The 22,818-nt window shown below is 40.5% G+C and overlaps 1 protein-coding gene across 5 annotated transcripts in view; it reads left to right on the top strand.

Moving 5' to 3' along the window:
- The window catches only part of Nr6a1 (nuclear receptor subfamily 6 group A member 1), a 211,325-nt gene that overhangs the window by 176,032 nt on the left and 12,475 nt on the right, over window positions 1–22,818 (top strand). For 3 of the 5 annotated variants that reach the window (XM_046451745.2, XM_046451747.2, XM_046451749.2), the window contains 4 exons: window positions 10,765–10,820; window positions 15,459–15,613; window positions 17,385–17,612; window positions 19,470–19,724. In XM_046451745.2, coding sequence (XP_046307701.1) covers window positions 10,765–10,820; window positions 15,459–15,613; window positions 17,385–17,612; window positions 19,470–19,724 — 694 coding nt within the window. The remainder of the gene's footprint in view (window positions 1–10,764; window positions 10,821–15,458; window positions 15,614–17,384; window positions 17,613–19,469; window positions 19,725–22,818) is intronic. The other 2 variants (XM_046451748.2, XM_046451746.2) reach the window with 1 other exon arrangement.

The raw sequence follows: 22,818 nt of genomic DNA, 5'->3' as shown, positions 1-22,818 counted from the left end.
TATACTCCCCTAGTTTTTCAAAGAATGATGATAATATAAAGTAGGAATTTAGATGGTTAAAAGTCACGTATGAGACAGGCGGTCTTGTGAATGTGGTATAATTTTGTTTACTAAAACCGTGGTGTATTCAGAGGCTGGATGTGTTCAGAAATCTGTATCTAGGTTGATGAAGAGTTTGTGGTTTATTGGGAAGTTTCCTAAGAGCCATTAGGAAATTAATTAATATACTAAGATTAATTATTAAAGGGAAGCTTTGAAGAATGGATTGAGGTAGGAGAAATAGAAAAACTACCCAGAAAGTTTTTAGAAGAGCCCAGAAGGATGGTGTAGAGAACAAAGTAGCACAGATGGAAGTTGGAGTTATGGAAGAAACTCACCCAATAGGAGTTGGTGACACACTTTTAGGCAACGTCAGAAGTTAAAGTTGAGGATTTGGATTAAGAATAATGGTCAGGGGGCTGGGGATGTGGCTCAAGTGGTAGCACGCTCGCCTGGCATGCGTGCAGCCCGGGTTCGATCCTCAGCACCACATACAAAACAAAGATGTTGTATCTGCCGATAACTAAAAAATAAATATTAAAATTCTCTCTCTCTCTCTCTCCTCTCTCACTCTCTCTTTTTTTTTTTTTTTTTTTAAAAAAAAAGAATAATGGTCAGGAAAAAAAAAGTCAGGCCAAAGGGCAGAATGGAGCAAAATGTTCACCTTGGCAGTTCCCAGTTTGAAGTACCTCAGAACACCAAGAAGTTTGTGAGCTATTGGCACAGAGAACCTGGATGTAGTTAAGAGAAGGGCCAGTGCCAGAACACAAGATTATGAATAGAAGAGGACACTGTCATTCAGTAGAAAGGAGGCTCTAGAAGCAGACCACCCTGTAGACTTAACAAGTTTACTTTATGTCTCTGATATTTTATATGATCTTACCTTTGAAATGATATGTGAATACCTTTCAGAGTTCTGTAGAGGACTGAATATGATAATGTATGTGAAAAACACAGCATCGTATTAGAGGTTCATAGCAGCAGTACATGAGAATAGAGGAGTTAGATTTGGTGAACTATTCAAGTTGGTTTTGTAGCATTAATGAATGTAGGCATCCAGATGTACTTTTTTTTTCTGGGGTGGGGGGGCGGGCAGTGCTGGGAATTAAACCCAGAGTCTCACATATACCAGTCAGATGCTCTACCATTGAGCCATATCCCTCCCTGGTCACCAGATGTCCTTTAGACTGATTCTACTATGTGAGGGATAAGAAGGATCTTTTTAAGGGGCTGGGGCTGTAGCTCAGTGGTAGAGCATTTGCCTAGCTTGTGTGAGGCAATGAGTTCAATTTTCAGCACAGCATATTAATAAATAAATATCCACTGACATATTAAAAAATAATTCTATACTTAAAAAAAAGAAGGATCTTTTAAAAACTTACTTATTAGGAAAAAAGGTTAAGGGAGATACGAGAGAGCATTTAGATAAATTTTGGTGGTTTGTAATTTATTCATAATACTATTGAGCACTCACATGTACCAGAAACTCTTGTACTTTCCATGCATTATACCATTGAATACACATAATAACCCTTTTATTGACTATTATTCCACTTTATAAAGGTAATTTAGGGAGATAAAACTACTTGGCAGTAGTTAGTTTAGGGATGGTTATGACGACAATTAATAATTTCTAAGTTAGAATTTGTTGTTAGTCAATCAGAGCTTAGGCATTATCACATGGACAACTAAGTGCTTCATATGTCTGTGACATAGCTATATGTGTGTTAGAATATCATGTTTACTGAATGCTAAACAAATGCCACAGTAGGACATTTGAAGTGTTGCTAAGTTTGATGGTCCCTGCCTATCTTTCTAACCTTTCTTTCCAGAACACTGCCTCTGGGATGATTTAAACCATTTTGCCTGTGCTCAGCCTCTTCCTTTATCTAGAAATCCTTTCCCTGCCCACTGTCACTTTCCTCTTATGAAAACCTTTCCCAGCCACCAGTACCAAACCAGTACTGTCTTGGAGAGTCTGTAGTCGTCTTCCTGCCCTCACCCTAATTTGGTTTTTTCCTCTGCTTTTCTCATTACCCTTTCTTGCCTTCAATGTGAATATTTTATCTAAGAATAATTGTGGGATACCTTCTTATTCTCTGATCAATCATCTGCTTTATTCAGTTAGATTGTGAAAATTCTGAGACTTCCAGCCAAACTCACCTATTTTAGGGAAGAAAAAACTTATAACTTCCCTTAAGCATAACTGGAGATTAAACATGGAGAATGAGGGATAGAGAGTTGTCCATTTATTTGCATGTAAAGCAGGCCAGGCCCCATTGCCTAGTGAACACTGCCTCTCAGAGACAAACCCTGCCACCTTCTGGTTGGTGCTGAGAAAGCAGAATTAAAATTAGTTGTCATATTTTGAAGGTAAGAAATAATCTGTATAAAACTATGATAGCTGATAAATATATACATTTGTCAAAACTCATAGAACTATACACCACACAAAAAGTGAATTCTACTGGATGTTACAATTATTTTAATCAACCAGTATGTGATAGGTTTGGGGGCAGGGAACTGAGAACTGGAATATGCACTATGGCAGTGAATGAATCTAACTGGTGTTATAACAAGTCACATAACCACACTGAAGGGCATAGAGAAGAAAGGAGCTGACCTTGGAAAACAGTGTTTTGACTGTATATTGTAAGGCAAAAGACACAAAGAATTGTGTACAAAGCACTCTAGTTTGTAAAATTTATTTCTCTCAAGGTTATATGTTAGGAATTTTGTTCCTACTTTAATTGTATTTTGTGATTAATATATTGTAGGTGATGAGAGTCAGGTTTTGCATATCAGAGAATATAAGTCAAGAATGGTGCCTGGCACAGTGGTGCACACCTGTAATCCCAGCAACTTGGGTGGCTGAAGCACATTTGAGGCCAGCCTGAACAATTTAGCAAAATCCTGTCTCAAAATATAAAGTAAAAAGGGCTGAGGGTGTAACTCAGTGGTAAGAGTGCCCTTGGGTTTAATCCCCAGTACTACAATCAATCAGGAAAGACCAGGATAAAACCTCAGGTGCTAATTGGAATCAGTGGTATCAGAATGGACTCATGTTTAGATAACGGACAGGAGGGTGGAAAAAATAAAAAGCAGATGTGTGAGGATACATGACTTAGTATATCTATATGTCTTTCCAAGCTCTAGCCACTAGAAGGGGCTAGGAGCAGTTATACCCCAGTTGCAATGAGCATACCTAGCACCCAGATCTTGGTTTCTAAATACCAGTAAAAGGAGTCAGGACTGGTTGATTCTAGATCTGGGACAGGGAAAATATCAAATGAACCTGGAGTATCTTGTGGTGCAAAAAATTTAGGAAATACTAAAGAAAAAGAAGAAGAAATGGGTGGGGGGGGGTGGACAGCAGCAGCATGTCAGAAGGACACAGAGCCCAGCCTGAAAGTGCTTCCAGTGGTCAAAATTGGAACAATTTAGGCAACAAAATAATTCTAGTATTTGTTTATTTGTTTTGTTCCGTTTTGTTGTATTGTGTTTTTTTGGTATCAGGGATTGAATCAGGGGTGTTTAACCACTGAGCCACATCCCCAGCCCTTTCTATATTTTATTTAGAGACAGGGTCTCACTAAGTTGCTTAGGGGCCTTGCTGAGTTGCTGAGGCTGGTTTTGAACTTTTGATCCTCTTGCCTCAACCTCCCCAGTTGCTGGGATTATAAGCAGATGCCACCATGCCCGGCCTAGAATTAGCTTTTAACCCAAGGAATAAAATAAATATCCATGAGTTCATGCTGAAAGAAATACCTAAGTCAGTAAAGTGAAGGGACAACTTTTCCTTGTAAGAGAATTCCAGTTGATAAATGTTGAAGGCATGAAGGAACACTGTTAAAGCACCATAGTATTAACTGCTGCAGACAAGATGAACTGATAGGTCCAACATAAGTGACATCAGTTTAAACAAAAACAGAATATTTGTATAGTCTGATAATATTCAATAATTACAAAGGGGAAAATATTTTCCACAGAGAATTGTACTTTAGCCAAGAGGTCAAGGTTAAAATAACCAGTAAAACATACTGACATTATTTTACACCTGATGTGATACATTGAGAAGGGCATAGGTATATACACACAGAAAGCTAATTTCATTCTCAGTCCAATCTCCAGAAAACAGACAAGCCCATATTGAGGGACAGTCTTCCAAATAACTGACATTCTATAGCATATTCTTGAAAAGTGTCAAGGTCTCAAACATCAAGGAAAGATAGAAGGACTATCACAGATTTGGGAAAACTACGGAGAAATTGCTACTAAATACAGTGTGCCATCTGTGATTGAACAAAAAAGGACATCTGTGGAACCACTGTAGGAACCCACATATAGTCTTTACTGCTTTTTGGTTAATAATATTATTCCAAAATTTATTTCTTAGTTTTAATAGTCTATAGTCTATGGGATATATAGTGTAAAAAGAAGGAAAAAGGTAGGTATAGAGAACATGGAAACTCTCCATACTATTTTCACAACTCTTCTGTAAGTCTGACTTTACCTCAAAATTTTAAGAAGTAACTTAAAAATGCAACTGCCAATTGTGGCTGGGACCATGTATGAGCAGCCCTCTCTTGTTCCCCATCTTTAGATAGAGAACTAAATATCTTTCAGACCTGGAAGTTGGCTGGTCAGGAAATTAATTATTAAGGTAGTGAGTAAAATCTAAAGGAGGATAATGAGTGGAAGCTGATCCCCTCTGACTCTGTCCAGGCCCATGACTGGCCCAGTACTACTCCTCCTCATCACCCGCCCCCCACATATACCCCTCACCCAAATTGCAGTCTTTAGGATAAAGTCAGTCTCCTCAAAAAGGTTTTCCTTTTTTGTTGTTGTTGTTGTTATTATTTTTGCTTTTGTTTTTTTAGTACCAGAGATGGAACCCAGGGGTGCTTAACCACTGAACCATATCCCCAACCCTTATTATTTGTTATTTTGAGACAGGGTCTCACTAAGTTACTTAGAGCCTCATTATGTTGCTGAGGCTGACTTCAAACTTGCAATCCTTCTGCCTTAGCCTCCCGAGTCACTGGGATTACAGGCGCGTACCACCACATCCAACTCTCAAAATTATTTTCAGGGCCCCTCTGACTCTGGCATCAGCTACTTCATCCTTTCCCTTTTCTGTCTGCTGCTCCCCATCACAATCTGCATTCCAATCCAGGTCTTCAAAAACTTCATATTTCAAGGGCTTTGCAGATATGGTTTCATCTTCCTGGAATATCCTACCCCTTCTTCTTCACCTCACTATATATTATATACTTTTCTTTCAAGGCTCAACTTTTATCTGTAACATTCTCTAGAAGTCTTCTCTGGCACACGCATTCCCCCCACACCAATGACCCTCCTTTTTTCCCATAGCCCCTGATATGCCCTCCACTGTAGCCCTAATTACCTTGCATTGTCTTTATCTGTTCACTTGTCTGTTTCCCCATCATTAGACAATGAGACATGTGAGGACCATGACCAAGTCCTGCTTTTCAGTGCCCCTAAGCAGATAACCCAGTAATGATAGGATGCTTCCTAATTAGATGAATTGATGGAGGGCCACAGCAAGAAGGGAAATGTCAAAAGAGAGAGGAAGATGCATTGGGCCTCCTGGGGGGAATCCATGTCAGTTAAGTAATTAATGTAAAACATGCCTCACTGAGTATGGTGGCATACACCTGTAGTCCCAGCTACTCAGGAGACCGAAGAACGAAGCAAAAAGATGACAAGTTCCAGACTAGCTTGGGCAATTTAGGGAGACACTATCTCAAAAAGTAAAAAGGGCTCAGGGTATAACTCAATGGTATAATCCCCTGGGTTCAATCCCCAATTTAAAAAAAAAAAAGATTCTTAATTTTGTGGTTTCATAACTTGCTAATTATAGTAATGGTTCAGAAGAAAAAGGTTAAGGACAGTTGCCTAGAGGAGGTGATATTTTCTGGATGCATTGTAAGACAGCGCTTCTCTGGCATTGGCATATCATTGTATCAGGAGAAAAAGTGCCAGGACACAGTACAGAGGCCTGAATGGAGCATTGAGAAATCTCAAGGACAGATAACATTTGAGCAGCTTCTTAAAGGAATCAAAGTTTCAACTCCTTACAAACTTTAAGGGGAAAAAAGACCTTTAAGTTTGTAAGGAGCTGAAAGTTTGATTCCTTCAAACCAGGGATTGTTCCTAGGGGCACTTAACCACTAAGCCACATCCCTAGCCCTTTTGATTTTTTATTTTGAGACAGGTTATTTTGAAACCTCACTGAGTTTCTTAGGACCTCGCTAAATTGCTGAGGCGGGCCTCAAACTTGTGATTCTCCTGCTTCGGCCTCCCCAGTCACTGGGATTACAAGTGTGCACCACCACACCTGGGTTAAAGGACTTTTAAAACACCTTTAAACTTGGTTTTCATGTTTTATTTGGAAATGATTTCAAACTTACAGAAAATTTGCAACAGTAGAACTTCACTATGTCTTTAAAATCAGGGAATTTAACATGATACTTTTTCTAATTAGCAGACTTTATTCAATTTTCACCAGTTATCCTAATGTCCTTTATAGCAATTGTGATTTTCCTGATCTAGAGCCAGCGATCCAGGATCATTGAAGACATTTGTTTATCTTTAGTCTTCTCTAGTCAGAAATAGTTCTTTATATTTTGTCCTGAATAACATTTTTTACTTTGAAGCAAATAGGTAATTTATTGAAGAATATTTCTCAATTTGGGTTTGTCAGTTGCCTCATGGTAAGATTTAGGTTATACATTTTGGGTGAAAATTCACAGAAACAATGTTGCATTCCTCTAAGGTCATCATATTAAGAGCATGTGGTTGTGAGTTTGTACCATTATTGGTGCTGCCAACCTGAATCATTTGGTAAAGGTGATGTCTTGGGTAAAGTGGTTTTGCCAGACTTCTCCACTGTAAAGGTTTTTTTCTGAGCAGAGGCAACATGTGGTAGAGGTACAGCTGTGGAAAACAGCATGGCATCCTCAAGGACTAACAAATAGTTTTCTGCAGCAAGGGAGTAGCATTTATGGCCAGAGGTGAGGATGAAGAGCCCCATAGGAACCAGATCACAGACAGTCTTGAATGCCACGCTGAGGAACTTAGGCTTTTAGCCCCTACACCAGAGAAAGCCACCAACAGGTTTTGAGCAGGGATTGGATGTTTTGTGTCACATTTCTGGTTTCTGGGTTTGGTTGGTTGCCAAAATCTTAACTGAAATTTCAGCTCTGTCAGTTCTTTACGAGTAATCTAGAGTAAGTCTCTACCTCACTGAGCTCTACTTCCTCATCTCTAAAAGACATGGATAATAGTAAAAATGTGTACCTTCCAAGGTGGTTGTGATGATCAAATGAAATAACATATACACAACTATGAGCTGTAATATAATGCAGGGTTTTGTTTTAACAGAGGCATTATGGCACATTGAATTTTTTCCCATACTTCAGTTCTGCATGCCATTTTGATGAATTTTATCATCTTTACCTTATCTTCTCCTTTAAATACACTTTAAAAAAATAAAAGTTGAATGAAAAAAATCAGTATTTTAAATACACATTAGAATAAAAGAGTTTATGTACCACATAGAAGTATGTTATATTTCTCCAGTAGGACACATAAATGTTATATGAAATAATGGTAATGGAAAGAAGACTGGTCTTAGAGTTTTATAGTCTGCGTTTCAACATTGATTCTGATGTTTATTTTCTCTCTCTCTCCTTGAAGAAAATTCTTCATTTCTTTGGGCCTTACATTGAGCTCTTTAGTGGGAGCAATGCTAATATTCTCCTCATGAGTTTTAGTACCTAATACATAGTACATGTCCATCATGTGTGAATTTTCCTTGTTTCAGTTGGGGTTTAGGGAGGACATAAACTTTCCAGTTTCAGAATAAGAAATGGCAAGATATAAGACTTTAGGATCTGTGGTCCTTTAAACAAAATAAAAGTTAAGTTAAGCATATTGAGTTCCTTCCTCAACCTCCAGGACAGTGAGTGTGAGATGTCTTCTAAAAGATATTCAGCGTTGCACCATTCAGTGTTAGGTCTTTGATTTATAGCTGTAAGCTGATAGACATGTGAGATGTCAGTATAAGAAGTGACTAAAGTTATCATTGACCCTGGCATAGCAGAGAAGGAATTTTAAGGATTCGTAGAACTCACAATTAGGTCTAAAGTGAGCTCCCAGGCAACAGCTTGCATACGTCTAACTTAATATAGACCATGTATGTTTCTTACTCCATATTCACAGCAGACTTGTAAAGCTGACTTTATTGCCTTGGTTTTGTAGATGAAGATATTAAGACTTTTACAAAGTAAAGAATGGAACCTTGGGGGCTGGGGCTGGGGCTCAGCAATAGCGCACTTGCCTGGCATGTGTGGGGCACTGGCACTGGGTTAGATTCTTAGCACTGCATATAAATAAATAAAATAAAAGGTCTGTCAACTAAAAATAATATTAAAAAATAAATAAAAAACAGGGCCTGGGGTTGTGGCTCAGAGGTAGAGTGCTCGCCTACCACGCCTGAGGCACTGGGTTCGATCCTCAGCACCACATAAAAATAAAGTGAAGATATTGTGTGTCTACCTGTAACTAAAAAATAAATATTAAAAAAAAAAGGAATCTTGGTTTGCTTATCTCCTTTGTTCAGAGAAAAAAGGCTGGGGAGAGGGAGAGTCATTACCACTATTTTGTACTTATTTTAACTGTACTATTTTATGTAACATGACAAGTACTAGTATCCCCTCTTTACTCTTCAATAAACTTCAGAGGGGTAAAGAAATTTGTAATTACACAGATTGGGCAGAAACAGGATTTGGACCCAAACTTGTCTAATTCTGAAATGTAAAATCTGAGGACATCACGGATGATGTCTACTTTAAGGAAAATGAACTTTCCATCAGAAACTGAGTGTTATGTTTACAGCTCTCACTATTTGCGGCAATCAGCCTTTCCCCAAGGACTTCCTAGATTCCTTATGTGCTTTTTTGTTTGTTTTTGTTGCAAGTGTATTATGGCAAAGCTTGCTCTCACATAATGGCATTAGTATATCCTCTGTCATTAGCTCTTTAAAGCCACCCAAGACAGTGATCATCACAAAGATTTTTCAAAAATACCAGTGTGACCACATCACTCCCTTGCATCTCTGCCCGTCCCCAGGCTCCTCAGCTGAAGTCCATATCCTTAACCTGACATTCTAGGCTCTTGATGACCTGGCCTCTCTTGGCCTCTCCATCCTTATTTTGCTACTTTTCCTTCACATACCACCTTCACCCCTCCAGTGTCTTATCCAGATCTAACCACCTGGAAGTTCCTAGAAAGAGCAGTCCATGCTTAGTTTTGACTTAAAGCATTTCCCTTTTTTTTGGTGTTGGGCGAGGATTGAATTCAGGGGCACTCAATCACTGAGCCACGTTCCCAACCCTATTTTTGTATTTTATTTAGAGACAGGATCTCACTGAGTTGCTTAGTACCTCGCTTTTGCTGAGGCTGGTTTTGAACTCTGGATCCTCCTACCTCAGCCTCCCAAGCCGCTGGGATTATAAGCTTGCACCACCATGCCTGGCTTGGCTTGAAGCTTTTCTATACTCTGTTCAGTCAACCTGGAGCACACTTTTCCTGCTTGCCTAAATCCTCCTCGTCTTTTAAGACTTAGTTCAGAAGTTGTCTTTTCCAGAAAGCTTTGCCTAACGATCAGGGTCCTACTTTAATTTCTAATCAGGTCTTCCTTCGTGTGTCCCCATTTTTTTTTTTTTAGAGAGAGAGAGAATTTTAATATTTATTTTTTAGTTTTAGTTTTCGGCGGACACAATATCTTTGTTTGTATGTGGTGCTGAGGATCGAACCCGGGCCGCACGCATGCCAGGCGAGCGCGCTACCATTTGAGCCACATCCCCAGCCCCGTGTGTTCCCATTTTAAGTGGTTCATTAACACTGATGACGATAGTACTAGTAGTAGTTGTTCTTAGTGTGGCTAGTACTATTTAAAGGATGTTTTGTATAGTTGGAAAATGCTAAGCAAGCTCCTACAACCACAAAGGAGCTCTACTTACTACCTTTGTGCCAGTGAGTTCAAAATTCCAATTCTATTAAAAAAAAAACAAACTGTTTTCCTGATCCTACCAGACCTAAACTTAGGTTAGGAATAAAAAATATTTTATTTAAAAATATAAATATTCTCAGCCAGGTTTGGTGGTTCAGGCCTATAATCCCAGCAGCTTTAGAGGCTGAGGCAGGAGGATTGTGAGTTCAAAGCCAGCCTCAGCAATTTATTGAAATCCTGTCTGTAAATAAAATTTAAAAAAGGACTGGGGATGTGGCTCAGTGGTTAATTGCCCCTGGGTTCAATCCCTGGTATGAAGAATAAATGAGCAAACAAACAAACTGTTCTCTCTCACCTGGAATTTACCAAAGCCTTAAGATGCATTATCCTGGTGGGATTTATGTAACTGTGGACTAATTAACAATGCTCTTACTTTTGTTAGATTGTATTGAATGTATACAGTGTGTGCAGTATATTCCTGGTGTCCTGGGGGCCCCAAAGTATCCCCTACCTATAAGGTTGCCTACAAGAACAGAAAAGAGTATGTGCTTTGGGTCCAAAAACATCTGTGTTTTAATCTTGGCTTCACCAATTACTACCTTGCTACTTTGGGCCATGTAAATTCTCTTTTTAAGTTTAGACTTGTGAGCATGCTTCTGACTACTTTAACTTATGTTTCCTTCCAGCTATCAGAGAAGATGGCATGCCTGGAGGCAGGAATAAGAGCATTGGGCCAGTCCAGGTGAGTTCTAGGCCCTACTCTCTTGTTTTGTCCTAGAAGGCCTGGGCTCCATATGCTCCTGTAGCTGCTCACTTTAGACCTCTCATTTGCAAGATACTTTGCTGTTCATTTCATCTAAAGATTATCAGCAGAATGTTCATTACCTTATTAATAGAGTAATACTGCTTTCAATCTCACAAACATTTGCTAAGTTCCTACTTTGCCAAGTTGGTGGGTTTTGGGGTTCCCCCCCACTTTTATTGAAGCTAGGGATCAAATACATGCTATACATGCTAGGCAAGCATGCTACCACTGAGATACATCCCCTGCTCCCTGTCAGGCTCTATACTATGAACTCTGTCTAATGGGAGAGACAGAGATGTAAACAGACAACATAGTATCATAAGATTTAACAGAGAATGCCCCCTTCACTCCATGGGCCTAATGATCCAGCCCAGGGCAGGGCTTCTCTTTCCTTTGGGCTGGAACCTTGGTTGAGACTGGAGGCACTTGGGGAAAGCTTCCTTGAGAAGGCAAATTTGAACTCAGTCTTGAAAGAGGAGGAAGAATTAGCTGTGTTGGGGAAGGGTGGGAAGCTAAACGTTTTTAATTTGTCCTAGACTGTGAAAAGACCCAAAGATGAACGTTTTAAGGAATGACAAAGAATTTGTTCAGTGAGGCTGTAGCATTCAGCTCATGTAATACAGTGGCAGGAGATAAGGCAGATTACTTGAATTTGGAGTCAGTTCTTTAAAAAGTGGCCTTTGTCTGTCTTTGACTGTATGAACTAAGAATTTTTGGTGTGAGCCAAGAGCAAGCTACTAAAAGAGTTTAAATGTGGGTGAATGGGGCGTACTCAGATTCTCATTTTAGAAAAAAATTTTTTTTTTCATTTGTTTGTTTGGCAGTACTAGTGATTGAACCCAGAGCCTTATACATGCTAGGTAAGCGCTCTAGAAAAATCATTCTAACAGTGGAAATTTCCAGTTTGTGAGGAGTGGAACTAGAGTAAATAAAACTAAGAAAGAGAAAGCAGGGGGATGTGGCTCAAGCGGTAGCGCGCTTGCCTGGCATGCGTGCTGCCCGGGTTCGAGCCTCAGCACCGCATACAAACAAAAATGTTGTGTCTGCCAAAAAATAAGTAAATATTAAAAAAATTAAAAAAAAAAAAGAGAAAGAGAAAGCAGTGTAAAGGGTTTTACAGAAGTCCACTCCAAGAGATATAGGTAATAGTTTGCAGTAGAGTAATGACAGTGAATTTTGAGAAGAGGGAACAGATTCAAGAGATAATTAATTGATGGTATTTCTCCAATTAAATGTGAACAAATGAAGAAAGTCAGGCACACACTTATGTAAGGGAGATTTCCTATTACATGAACTAGGTACACAGTATGTACTCAATCAGGGTGTATGTGTTTGTGTGTCCATATAAGATCCCCAAGCCAGGCACAGTGGTGCATGCCTATAATCCCAGCAGCTCAGGAGGATGAGACGGGAGGATCACAAGTTCAAAAGCAATATCGAGGTGATAAGCAACTCAGTGAGACCCTGTCTCTAAATAAAATACAAAATGAGGTCAGGGATGTGGCTCAGTGGCCAAATGCCCATCCATGGGTTCAATCCCTGGTATCCGGAAAAAAAAAAATGACCCCCAGAATTGTTGTGTCTTTTTTTTTTTTTAATGGTGCTGGGGTTTGAATCCAGGGCCCTGTGTGTACAAGCATGTGTTCTTTTTGTAAAATAATTTTTATTATTATTTTTCAAGTCATATTTTGTGAGTTAATCTATTTCAATCTGGACTAGTAGTTGCTTTTTTTTTTTTTTTTAATGGTAAAAGATATACAGGTAGTGCACACCTATAATGCTTGGGAGGTTAAGGCAAGAGGACCACAAGCTCAAGGCCAACTGGGCAATTTAACAAGATCCTGATTAAAAATAAGAATTTTTTAAAAAAGTATAGCTCAGTGACAAAAACATATAACATGAGTTCTACTTTGACAACTTTTTTTCCCTTTGCAGCGCTAGGGATTGAACCAAGGGCATGCTTAGGCATGCTAAGCAAGCACTCTACCATTGAATTACATTCAGCTCTTTTTGTTTTATTTTGAGACAGGGTCTTGCTGTGTTGCCCAAGCTAGCCTCAAACTTGGGGTCCTCCTGCATTTACAGGCATGAGCCACTACACCCAACTACCTTGACAAATTTTCAAGTGTCCAGTTCTTGACTATATGCATATTGTTACATAGCATGTCTCTAGAACTTTTTCATCTTGCACAACTGAACTCTATACAGTAACACTAACAGCAGCTCCCCAGCTCCCGACCCCCAGCCCCTGGCAAACACCATTGTACTTACGTTTCTAAGAATTTGACTACTTTAGATGCCTCATAAAGTAGAATCATGAAATATTTGACCCATAGCTTATTTTATTTAGCATAACATTCTCAAGGTTCATCCTTGTAGCATATATAATAGGAACTCCTTCCTTTTTTAAGACTTTGTGTGTTTATAGAACATTTTCTTTATCCTTTCCTCCATTATTGCACATTTAGGTTGTTTTTACCTCTTGGCTATTTTGAATAATTTTGCAGTGAACATGGAAGTGCAGATATCTCTAGGAGATTCTGATTTCAGTTCTTTTGGGCAAATACCCAGAAGTGGGGTTTCTGGATCATATGGAAGTTCTGTTTTAAGAATCTTAAAACCTTAAGGTTTTAAGGAACCTCCATACTGTTTTTCATAGCAGCTGTACAATTTATATTCCCACCCACAGTGCACAAATCTATCCAACTCAAACCTGTGTAATTCTTTGCTTTAGCATCCTGTAAGAGAACCATGAGCTACAGGGAGGTAATGTTGTTTTCATTTTTCAGATGAGGGGACTGAGGCTTAGAGAGCTTGAGTAACTTACCCTAAAGCACCCAGCTAGGAAATGAGGAAATTTGAACCCACTCTCAATATGTTCTGTTTTCTATTCTGTGTATCACTGATTGCCCAGTATCCCATTGGTGCACAGGGAGAGAGACAGGTTCAGCCCCCAGCTGAAGTAAGCTGACTTCACCAGGACCCTTTTCACCCAGCCAAAGTTTTTCTGGCTCTTCAAGCTCTGGTCTAGCTCTCACCACAATCACTGAAGCTACAAAAAAAAAAAAAAAAGGGGGGTGGGGGAGTTAGAGTTCTGAGAACGCCTGAAGAGAAAAGACAGACATATTTTATTTCTTCTTTTTTTTTTCTTTTTTTCTTTTTAAACTATATACAACTCCTACTGAATTTAAAAAAAAAAAAAATCCTTCCAATGTAGTATGTAATCCAAAGGATTTCAAACCAACCTTTCAATTTATGTACCAGTTAAACCTTTTCTTATTCAAGCCCTGTGTGCTAGCTGTCTTCCAATTCTGAATGTTTCTGTATTTATAGAGGTAACTCAGGGTTCTCTTAGAGGCTGGTGGAGCAAAGAAGTATGCAGATTTGAGTCAGACAGGTTTCAAAGAAAATGTCCTCCCAGGTTTCCATAGGAACAACACATAAAAAGTCATCTGGCCCCACCTCCTTAGTACTCTCCTTCTGTGTACTGAATGTAGCCAGTTAGACCTCAACTCTAGGTGAAAGACTTTATAGAAGAAGTGTATTTACTCTCTATATGGTAGTAGCTAGAGCACTGGACTGAATACTTGCATACTCCGACCTCTTCCTCAAACTCTGCCCAGATGTAGGCATACAGTGTGACTTTGTTTAAGTCAGTTCACTATGTGAGCTGCCATTTCTTCTTTTACTTAATAGGATTAGAAATGTATCTCCTATTGGGGAAAAAATGTATTTCCTATTCACACATAGGCAGTATTTAATAAATGGAACATTGTGTGTGTATTTAACATACATTTACTAAGTACTTCTTCTTTTCTAGGTCCTTTCATGGCCTTAGGTCTTTAGAGGATACTTTTATATGATACCATAGTGCTATAAAAATAACAATGACACTTGGGCACAGTGGCACACACCTGTATTCTTAGCTACTTGGGAGGCTGGCACAGGAAGATTGCTTGAGCCTGGGAGTTTGAGACCAACCTGGGCAACATAGCAAGACCCTGTCTAAAAAAACATTAAAAGTAAAGATGAAGATGGGCATAGTGATGCACATCTGTAATCCCAGTGGCTCTGGAGGCTGAGATAGGAGAATCATGAGTTCAAAGCCAGCCTCAGAAATGGTGAACTTCTTTTTTAATGTTTTTTTTTTTTTTTTTTATGAACACAATAACTATTTTTTTTAATGTGGTGCTGAGGATCAAACCCAGTACTTCACACGTGCTAGGCAAGTTCTCTATCACTGAGCTACAACCCCAGCCCCTTGAACTGACTCTTAAAAGGAGATTGTCATTGAGTTAGGAAAGCGTAGACTCGAGGACAAAGAGGAGTGTCAAGGAACACATAGACTGTGTGACATGAGAGCAGGTTAAGTGGGCAAGGGGAAGGCTCTGATGAACTGTTTGGTGCTGGGCAGTATGCAGTCAAGCTGTCATAAGATTGGGGGAGACCTGGAGTATGAGGTGGAAGAGAGGGAACCTGGGAATCCAATGAGATTTAAATAAGCTCTGAGTCCTGAAAGACAAACAGAGGGTATCTTAAGCACCGAATCTAACATATATTCATTCCTTGTCAAAGATATCAGAAGAAGAGATCGAAAGGATCATGTCTGGACAGGAATTTGAGGAAGAAGCCAATCACTGGAGCAACCATGGTGACAGCGACCACAGTTCCCCCGGGAACAGAGCTTCAGAGAGCAACCAGCCCTCCCCAGGCTCCACATTGTCCTCCAGGTGAGCTTTAAGGCAAACTCAGGATCTCCATCTAGGGTCTACCCAAAGAGTAGAACACAAGAAACCTCTGGCTGAGTATTCCTGCCAGGCTCTCTCAGCCATTGTGCTCTTACTCCCTCAGACTCTGGGGTAGGGGAATGGATTATGCCATGTTTCCCAGCCCATTTTATGCTAAAAACCTTAAAAATGTCAGTGGTCTCTTCTATAGACTAATCACATATGCCCATAAAGTCTTCATCTGGCAGAATAATGTTTAAATATAGTGCTTTTCCTTTATTTACTTAATTTATTTATAATGTGCTAGAGTTCAAATCTCTCATTTTATCATTAAATAAAACAAATCATACTGACAATGTCTAATTGTTGGCCCCGTATGGTGGCACACACCTGTAATCCCAGCAGCTCTGGAAGCTGAAGCAGGAAGATCGTGAGTTCACAGCCAGCCTCAGCAATTTAGCTAGGCCCTAAGCAACTCAGGGAGACCCTGTCTCTAAATAAAATATAAAAAAGGGATAGGATATGGCTCAGTGGTTAAGTATTTCTGGGTTCAATCCCCTGTACACGAAAAAAAAAATCAAATTGTTATAATTTCTTTTAATTGCCTCATAAGAATCAATGTTTTTTAGTTTATAAATTTTAAGAAAGAGTTAAGGTGTTGTTTTTTATTTGTTTGGTGTGTGTGCGTGTGCGCGCGCGTGTGTGTGTGTGTGTGTGTGTGTGTGTGGTGCTGGGGATTGAACACAGGGCCTTGTGCATGCAAGGCAAGCACTCTACCAACTGAGCCTCCCCAGCTCTTGAAAGAGTGAAGGTTTTATAAGCCAGTCAAATTTGCTGCATCAGGGAATACAAATTTAGAGACTCTTGTTTCAAGCATGCTATGTTAAGTTAGTTGTCAGGTGTGAAATAGAACCTTCAGCTTCAGGGAAAGTCTATTTTTCTCCAGAAACCTTTCTTTTAGGACAGGGGTTGACAGACATTATAAAGACTGTATGTATTTCAGACTTTTCAGCCCTAATGATCTGGGTCTCAGCTACTCAACTTTACATTTAAAGTGGGAAAGCAGCCACAGACCACATGTAACCAGTAGGTCTGAATTACTGGTTTACAAAGTCTCATTTACCAAAACAGACCACAGTCTACAGGATGTAGTTTGCCAAACTTGATTATAGAATATATGTCTAGGTAAAAGCTAGAGAATTTTTTTTAAAATTAGTTCAGAAAGTGGTGAGATTTCCCCAAGAAAAGAGAAGCCAGGGATGAATATGAAGTCTTCCTCTTCATATTTAATCATAGTTTTTATTCTAGGATTATTCCTTAGTTTGTTCCTTCCTTTGAATAGTTAGGGGGGGGGGGGTTGCCACATGCCATGTTCCTTGCTTGGTACTGGATTTGTTCTGTGGCCTGACAAGTGGTCTATCTATGCCTTCATTTTCCTAGTGGTAAAATAATGCAAACACCCACATTTGTCATCCTAGTCTCTGAGTATCCATTAAAAACTCTTCAGATGTAGCACCTGTACAAAGAATTCATTCAACTAATATATATTCAGTACCTACTCTGCCAGGCACTTGAGTGTCCAATGGTGAACCCACATTTATGTCTCACAGATGGGAGTCTAGGAGACATGCACATAACCATTAATTATGTCCCCTGGCTTGGTGAGACACAGACCTCATGACCAAAGAACATCTAAGCCACTTGCTGACTTGTTTTCTTTGAGTAGGCACTGGACCTGCCTTGGCTTTGCTTGACTTGAAATTTTTCTCTCCAGTAGGTCTGTGGAACTAAACGGATTCATGACATTCAGGGATCAGTACATGGGGATGTCTGTGCCTCCACATTATCAATACATACCACACCTTTTTAGCTATTCTGGCCACTCACCACTTCTGCCCCCACAAGCTCGCAGCCTTGACCCACAGTCATACAGCCTGATTCACCAACTGATGTCAGCTGAGGACCTGGAACCATTGGGCACACCCATGTTGATCGAAGATGGGTAAGTGAGCTCTGTGCTGCTTGACCCTTGGCAATCTCAGTATGTTCCAACAGTGCACCCACTTGCATCCCTGGCTGGTGTACCAAAGGCTTTGAAATGAATGAGGGGTTAATGAGTGATGATTTAAGCATCAGAAGACAAACCTGTACTTATCTTCAAAATCAGTCCTTAAGCATCTTTTCTCATAATAAAGTTGGAGTTACTTTTCTGTCTGTGTGGAATTGATATGGAAGAGCTTTGTTTCGTCATGGTTAGGTAAACCAGGCCCTAGGACATATCTGAGTGCTTCTGCACAGTAAATTTAGCTATAATTCTGGGGGTAAAAATGTATCATGTGTAGGCTCCTTAACAAGACATTCAAAGCCCTACCTGATTATGGCCTGTCTGCTGCATCCCTTGCCAGCATACCATGGGTAGCATGTTGCATGTGACCACCTTGGGTGGGCCTAAGTTAATGGAGTAAATCCTCTTAGTCTGCAGTTAGCTTTACTTGAGTAAGTTGTAGTCCAGCCTTCAAACCCATACATTGCTTACCTTTGGGCCTAGAGCATAGGCTGTTTGAGGGTTACCAAGTTTATATCCCCCAAAGATATCCTGAGGTTTTTCTTAAGTTAGTCTCTAGTTTCAGAAGAGACTCAAATATCTACTATCAAGAAGGTCATACAAATCTTTGTATATCTGAATGTGGGGTATGAGAAAGAGGATATTAAGGGAACTTGAGAGGAAGAAACCCGGGACCCCTGAGTCTATGGCCTCAGAAGCCCCCTTTAGGTCACAGCTGAGAAATGCCATGCTCTTTCCAGCCAACTATAAGCCTGAAGAAAGGGCTGAGCAGTCAGGTAAAATGGCTCACGCCTCTAATCCCAGCAGCTCAGGAGGCTTAAGTAGGAGGATCTGAGTTCAAAGCCAGCCTCAGCAATTTAGTGAGGCCGTAAGCATCTCAGTGAGACTCTGTCTCTAAATAAAAAGGGCGGGGGGAGGCTGGGGATGTGGCTCAAGCGGTAGCGCGCTCGCCTGGCATGCGTGTGGCCCGAGTTCGATCCTCAGCACCACATACAAAAAAAGATGTTGTGTCCACCGAAAACTAAAAAATAAATATTAAAAAATTATCTCTCTCTCACTTTTAAAAAAATAAAAAATAAATAAAAAATTTTAAAAGGGGGGTAGGGGTCATTGAGAATGTAGCTCAGTGGTTAAGTGCCTCTAGATTCAATCCCTGGTACCAAAGAAAAGAAAAAGAAAGGGCTGAGCAGTTCTAGTTCCTGAACTCTCACCACCAGAGGGTGCAGTGAGATAGGAAAAGCTTTTGGACTCCTTTTGGCTTTGGCTGTCTTGCCCTAAGGCTCATTTTTGTGCTGGTGCCTGGGTTTGGGTGAGCACCAGATCACCCCACTGAAGTTTACGTTGCTAAAAGTGACTAGGAATTTTCTGAGACATAGAACATTAGAGGACACCAATTTGAAAAATCATCCTTCCTGGGGCAGCCCCTCTGAGGGTCCCCTCTTGCCCCTGCAAGAGTCTAATATGAGTTGTATATGTTTCCTTATGCTTGAATAAATTCTACTCCTTTCATTTTGGGGAAAAAATACTATACTCCCTGATAATTGCACAGGTTTCTAAATCTCTTTTCCTCGCAGCAACCTTTTCTCACAAAAACCATTTTTTTGGCCCTGAGCTTGCTTCTGGTCTGTCTTGCCCCTTTATAAGAAAATTGAGTTGAATGATACTAGAGATCTCTGTAGTCAAGGGGAAGGGAGAACTGCCAGGGACACTTTGTACCTTTAAGACTATCCTTTCCCTGGGTCCCTATCCTTCCCCTCTGGCTGATGGAAGTGATTTTCCTGTCCCTGCCCCCAGATATGCTGTGACACAGGCAGAGCTGTTTGCCCTGCTCTGCCGCCTGGCCGATGAGCTGCTCTTTAGGCAGATTGCCTGGATCAAGAAGCTGCCTTTCTTCTGCGAGCTCTCAATCAAGGATTACACGTGCCTCTTGAGCTCTACATGGCAGGAGTTGATCCTGCTATCGTCCCTCACAGTTTACAGCAAACAGATCTTTGGAGAGCTGGCTGATGTTACTGCCAAGTATTCGCCCTCTGATGAAGAATTACACAGGTGAGGCTGCTGGCTGGGGAGGGAATCCCAAGCAACCAAACCCTTCTCATCCCTGCAGGGTAGGGTTGCCTGGCCCTCCAAAGGATGGCATCCAACCATACAGACCTGAGTTTGAATCCTTATTCTGCCACTGACTAGCTTTGTGGTGTTGACTAAGTCTCTGATCCTCAGATTCTGAATTTATAAAATGGAATGATAACAATACCTCCCCAACAAAGTGGTTGTAAGAGTAAATGTTGTACAGTCAAACTTAGCAAAAGCTATATTGTTATTTTTGTTATGTCTGGATTAGTGAAATAAAATAATTTATCTAGGAATAACAGAAATCTAATCTGCCTACAAGGCAAGAGGGGTTCAGAACTGTAGTTTACAATCCAGGAAAGAAACCTAGAGATCACTTTGGTATCTGTTGTATGCCAGGCACTAGGCTACATATTTCATGTTATTATTTTGTTTCCACAGCCTCCAGCATTATAGGTGTCATTGTGCCTGTTTTATAGGCGAGAAAACTGAAGTTCAGAAAACCCAGACCTTGAGGTGTTTGGTTTTGAGTCCAGAGCCTAGATTTGAACTTATAGCCATTTGTTGCAAAGCTTAGACTCTTTCATGGCATCAGGGATGCAATGAGATGTCAAAGCATGAGACTAAGGGCCCAAACTGTTTTCTTGGTCATTTTCTGCCAAAAATTTCATCCCAGATAACTCACATCTTCCTGTCTGCTGCTTCCATGGTCTGTCCTAGCACTTTTTTAGTCACTCACTTTAGAGACTTGGGGACATGGTGACTATATTTTCTGACCTCAAAATCAAGACAAATGATTTGTTGAGACAACTTTTTTGGCTTATTAATTTACTAGTATGAAATATGTTATATAGCTTAATTCACATTCAAATAGACACTTCAATAAATCACTTTATTGGACAGATTAAAATAATGGAAGTCGTGGGATCTCATGGCATCCAAATGAAAGAAAAGATGAATGAAAATTGAGAGGGTGGAGGACCAGCCCCCATACTTCTCTGCACCTCCCCCAACCATTCACTCATGGCATACAAACAAGGCTGGGGCTTAAGCGGAGAGTCAAGTTCCAAGACCTTCGAGGGCCTTTTGCACAGCTGAGGGAGGGAAGAGTCTGGGTGCTGACCCTCTCCCCTTATTTTCTAATATTTTCTTATTAATGGTGCCTGCTGGCTTCAGGGTGATCTATAAATGACAGAATGTTGAACTCAACTGACCCTTTATTCTATAAACAGTGCTTTCTAATTTCGCAGATGACCTACACCCTTGTCCAAAGCCTCTTAATTCATCGTTTCCATCAAATTTCTGTCTCTAGCTCCATAACTCTGGGCCGAGGAGATGTTTGTATGGCAGTCAGCCTGCCTCAAGTTTGTCAGTTTGCAGAGCTGGCCCAGGGAGCCCAGCCTTCCTATTTTCCTAGAGTCTACCAGTTCAGCCAGAGGCTGCCTACTGGGCTCAGCTCCCTGTAGAGTGATAGGTTTTCCCAGACCCTTTCTGGATAGGTAGGGATCACAGGCAGTACAGGAGACTCTGACTTTGACCTTCATAAGGTACTTTATCCCACTACAGCCAATCTCTTGAGTCCTAAGACTAAGGCAGGCACCTATTACAGATGAGTTAGTGAGAAAACTTACTTCCTAGAAAAGTTCCTTACTAAGGAGTCTAAAGCTGCACTGTCCAGTATAGTAGCCACTATCCTCCTATGGCTTTTTAAAGTTAATTTAAATTAAAAATCCAGTTTATCATATGCTTGTGTCACATTTCAAGTGCTCAGTAGCCACATGTGGCTAGTGGCTACTATGCTGAATAGTGCAAATATAGTCATTTCCATCATCACAGAAAGTTCTGTTAAGCCGTGCTGACTCTAGAACACATGTTGCTGCTGAGCTTTCAAGGGAGCTCTGAGGATAAGAAATGGATTGTTGTTAGACTTCTTACTCTACTATGGAACCCATCAATGGAAGAGTAAGAGTTAACTTCAACGTGTTAGTTCTGACCCATGGCCATTTACTGAGTATGTGTGTATGTTCAGGAAGGGGTGCTGGGGTCACAGATATTGCAGACAAGGTTTCTGACTCTGAGAAACTATATTCTTGGTTTAGAGGTTTGGGAGGCACATAGAAACAGTCTCCAATGCAGGGTCATATTGGAAGAGACCAAGGAGAATATGAAGGACTGTAGAAACACAGATAGGAATGAGGGCTACTTGTTGAACCAGGGAAGGCTCATCAGAGAAATAGACATTGGAAGGCTGGGGGTGTCCCTCTGGGTAGAGTGTTTGCTTAGCATGTGTGAGGCCCTGGGTTCTAGCCTCAGTACCACAAACAGTAACAATGATAATAGACATTTAAACTGTACCTTGAAGTGCAATATTACTAAGTTGTACAGAAGAGATGGAAGACAGGAGAATAGCACAAAATTCTAGAAGTTATGCAGGGACCCAAAAGCAGTCCTGTGGATTCAGGGCATAAAGAGAATTATGTGAGAGACAGAAAAATGAAGGGATCAGTGACTGAGGAAAAAAGATATAAACGAGACAGTTCAGAAAGGTGCTCGAATGCCAATCGAAAGAATTTGGGTTTGAATGTGGTTTTACATGAAGGAATCACATAGGTTGTATTTTAGAAAGGTTTCTGTGGCCATAAAGCTCAGGGTGGATTGGACAAGATGAGGTAGTTGATTAGGAGGCTGTTCCATAGCCAAGTGAAAGAAAACAAGGCCAGGCATACATGGTGGCACAGTGACTTGGGAGGCTGAGGCTGGAGCAAGTTGGAGGCCAGCCTTAGCAACTTAATGAGGCCCTGTTTCAAAAATTAAAAGGTCTGGGTTAGAGCGTCCCTGGGTTCAATCCCAGAACCAAAAAAAAAAAAAAAAAAAGAAAGAAAACAAGACCTGGACAAAGCAACAGTGATGTGGGAGTAGAGAGGGCAGCACAAAGCTAAATGATGTCAAGGAGGCAAAATCAGTGAGACTTCTGTGAGTGAGAAAAGTTGGGGATGACTGCTGGGGTTTTGGATTACCTGGGCCCAAGATAAAGGAGCCTGAGAAGAGCAGGACTGGAGATGAAATGCTCTGA

Source organism: Marmota monax, unplaced genomic scaffold (genome assembly GCF_021218885.2).
Source record: "Marmota monax isolate L192 unplaced genomic scaffold, Marmota_monax_Labrador192_F-V1.1 WCK01_AAM20220418_F8-fsc00020, whole genome shotgun sequence".
NCBI lineage: Eukaryota > Metazoa > Chordata > Mammalia > Rodentia > Sciuridae > Marmota > Marmota monax.
The sequence above is the reverse complement of the archived record's forward strand: the minus strand, read 5'-3'. Positions and strand labels throughout refer to the sequence as shown.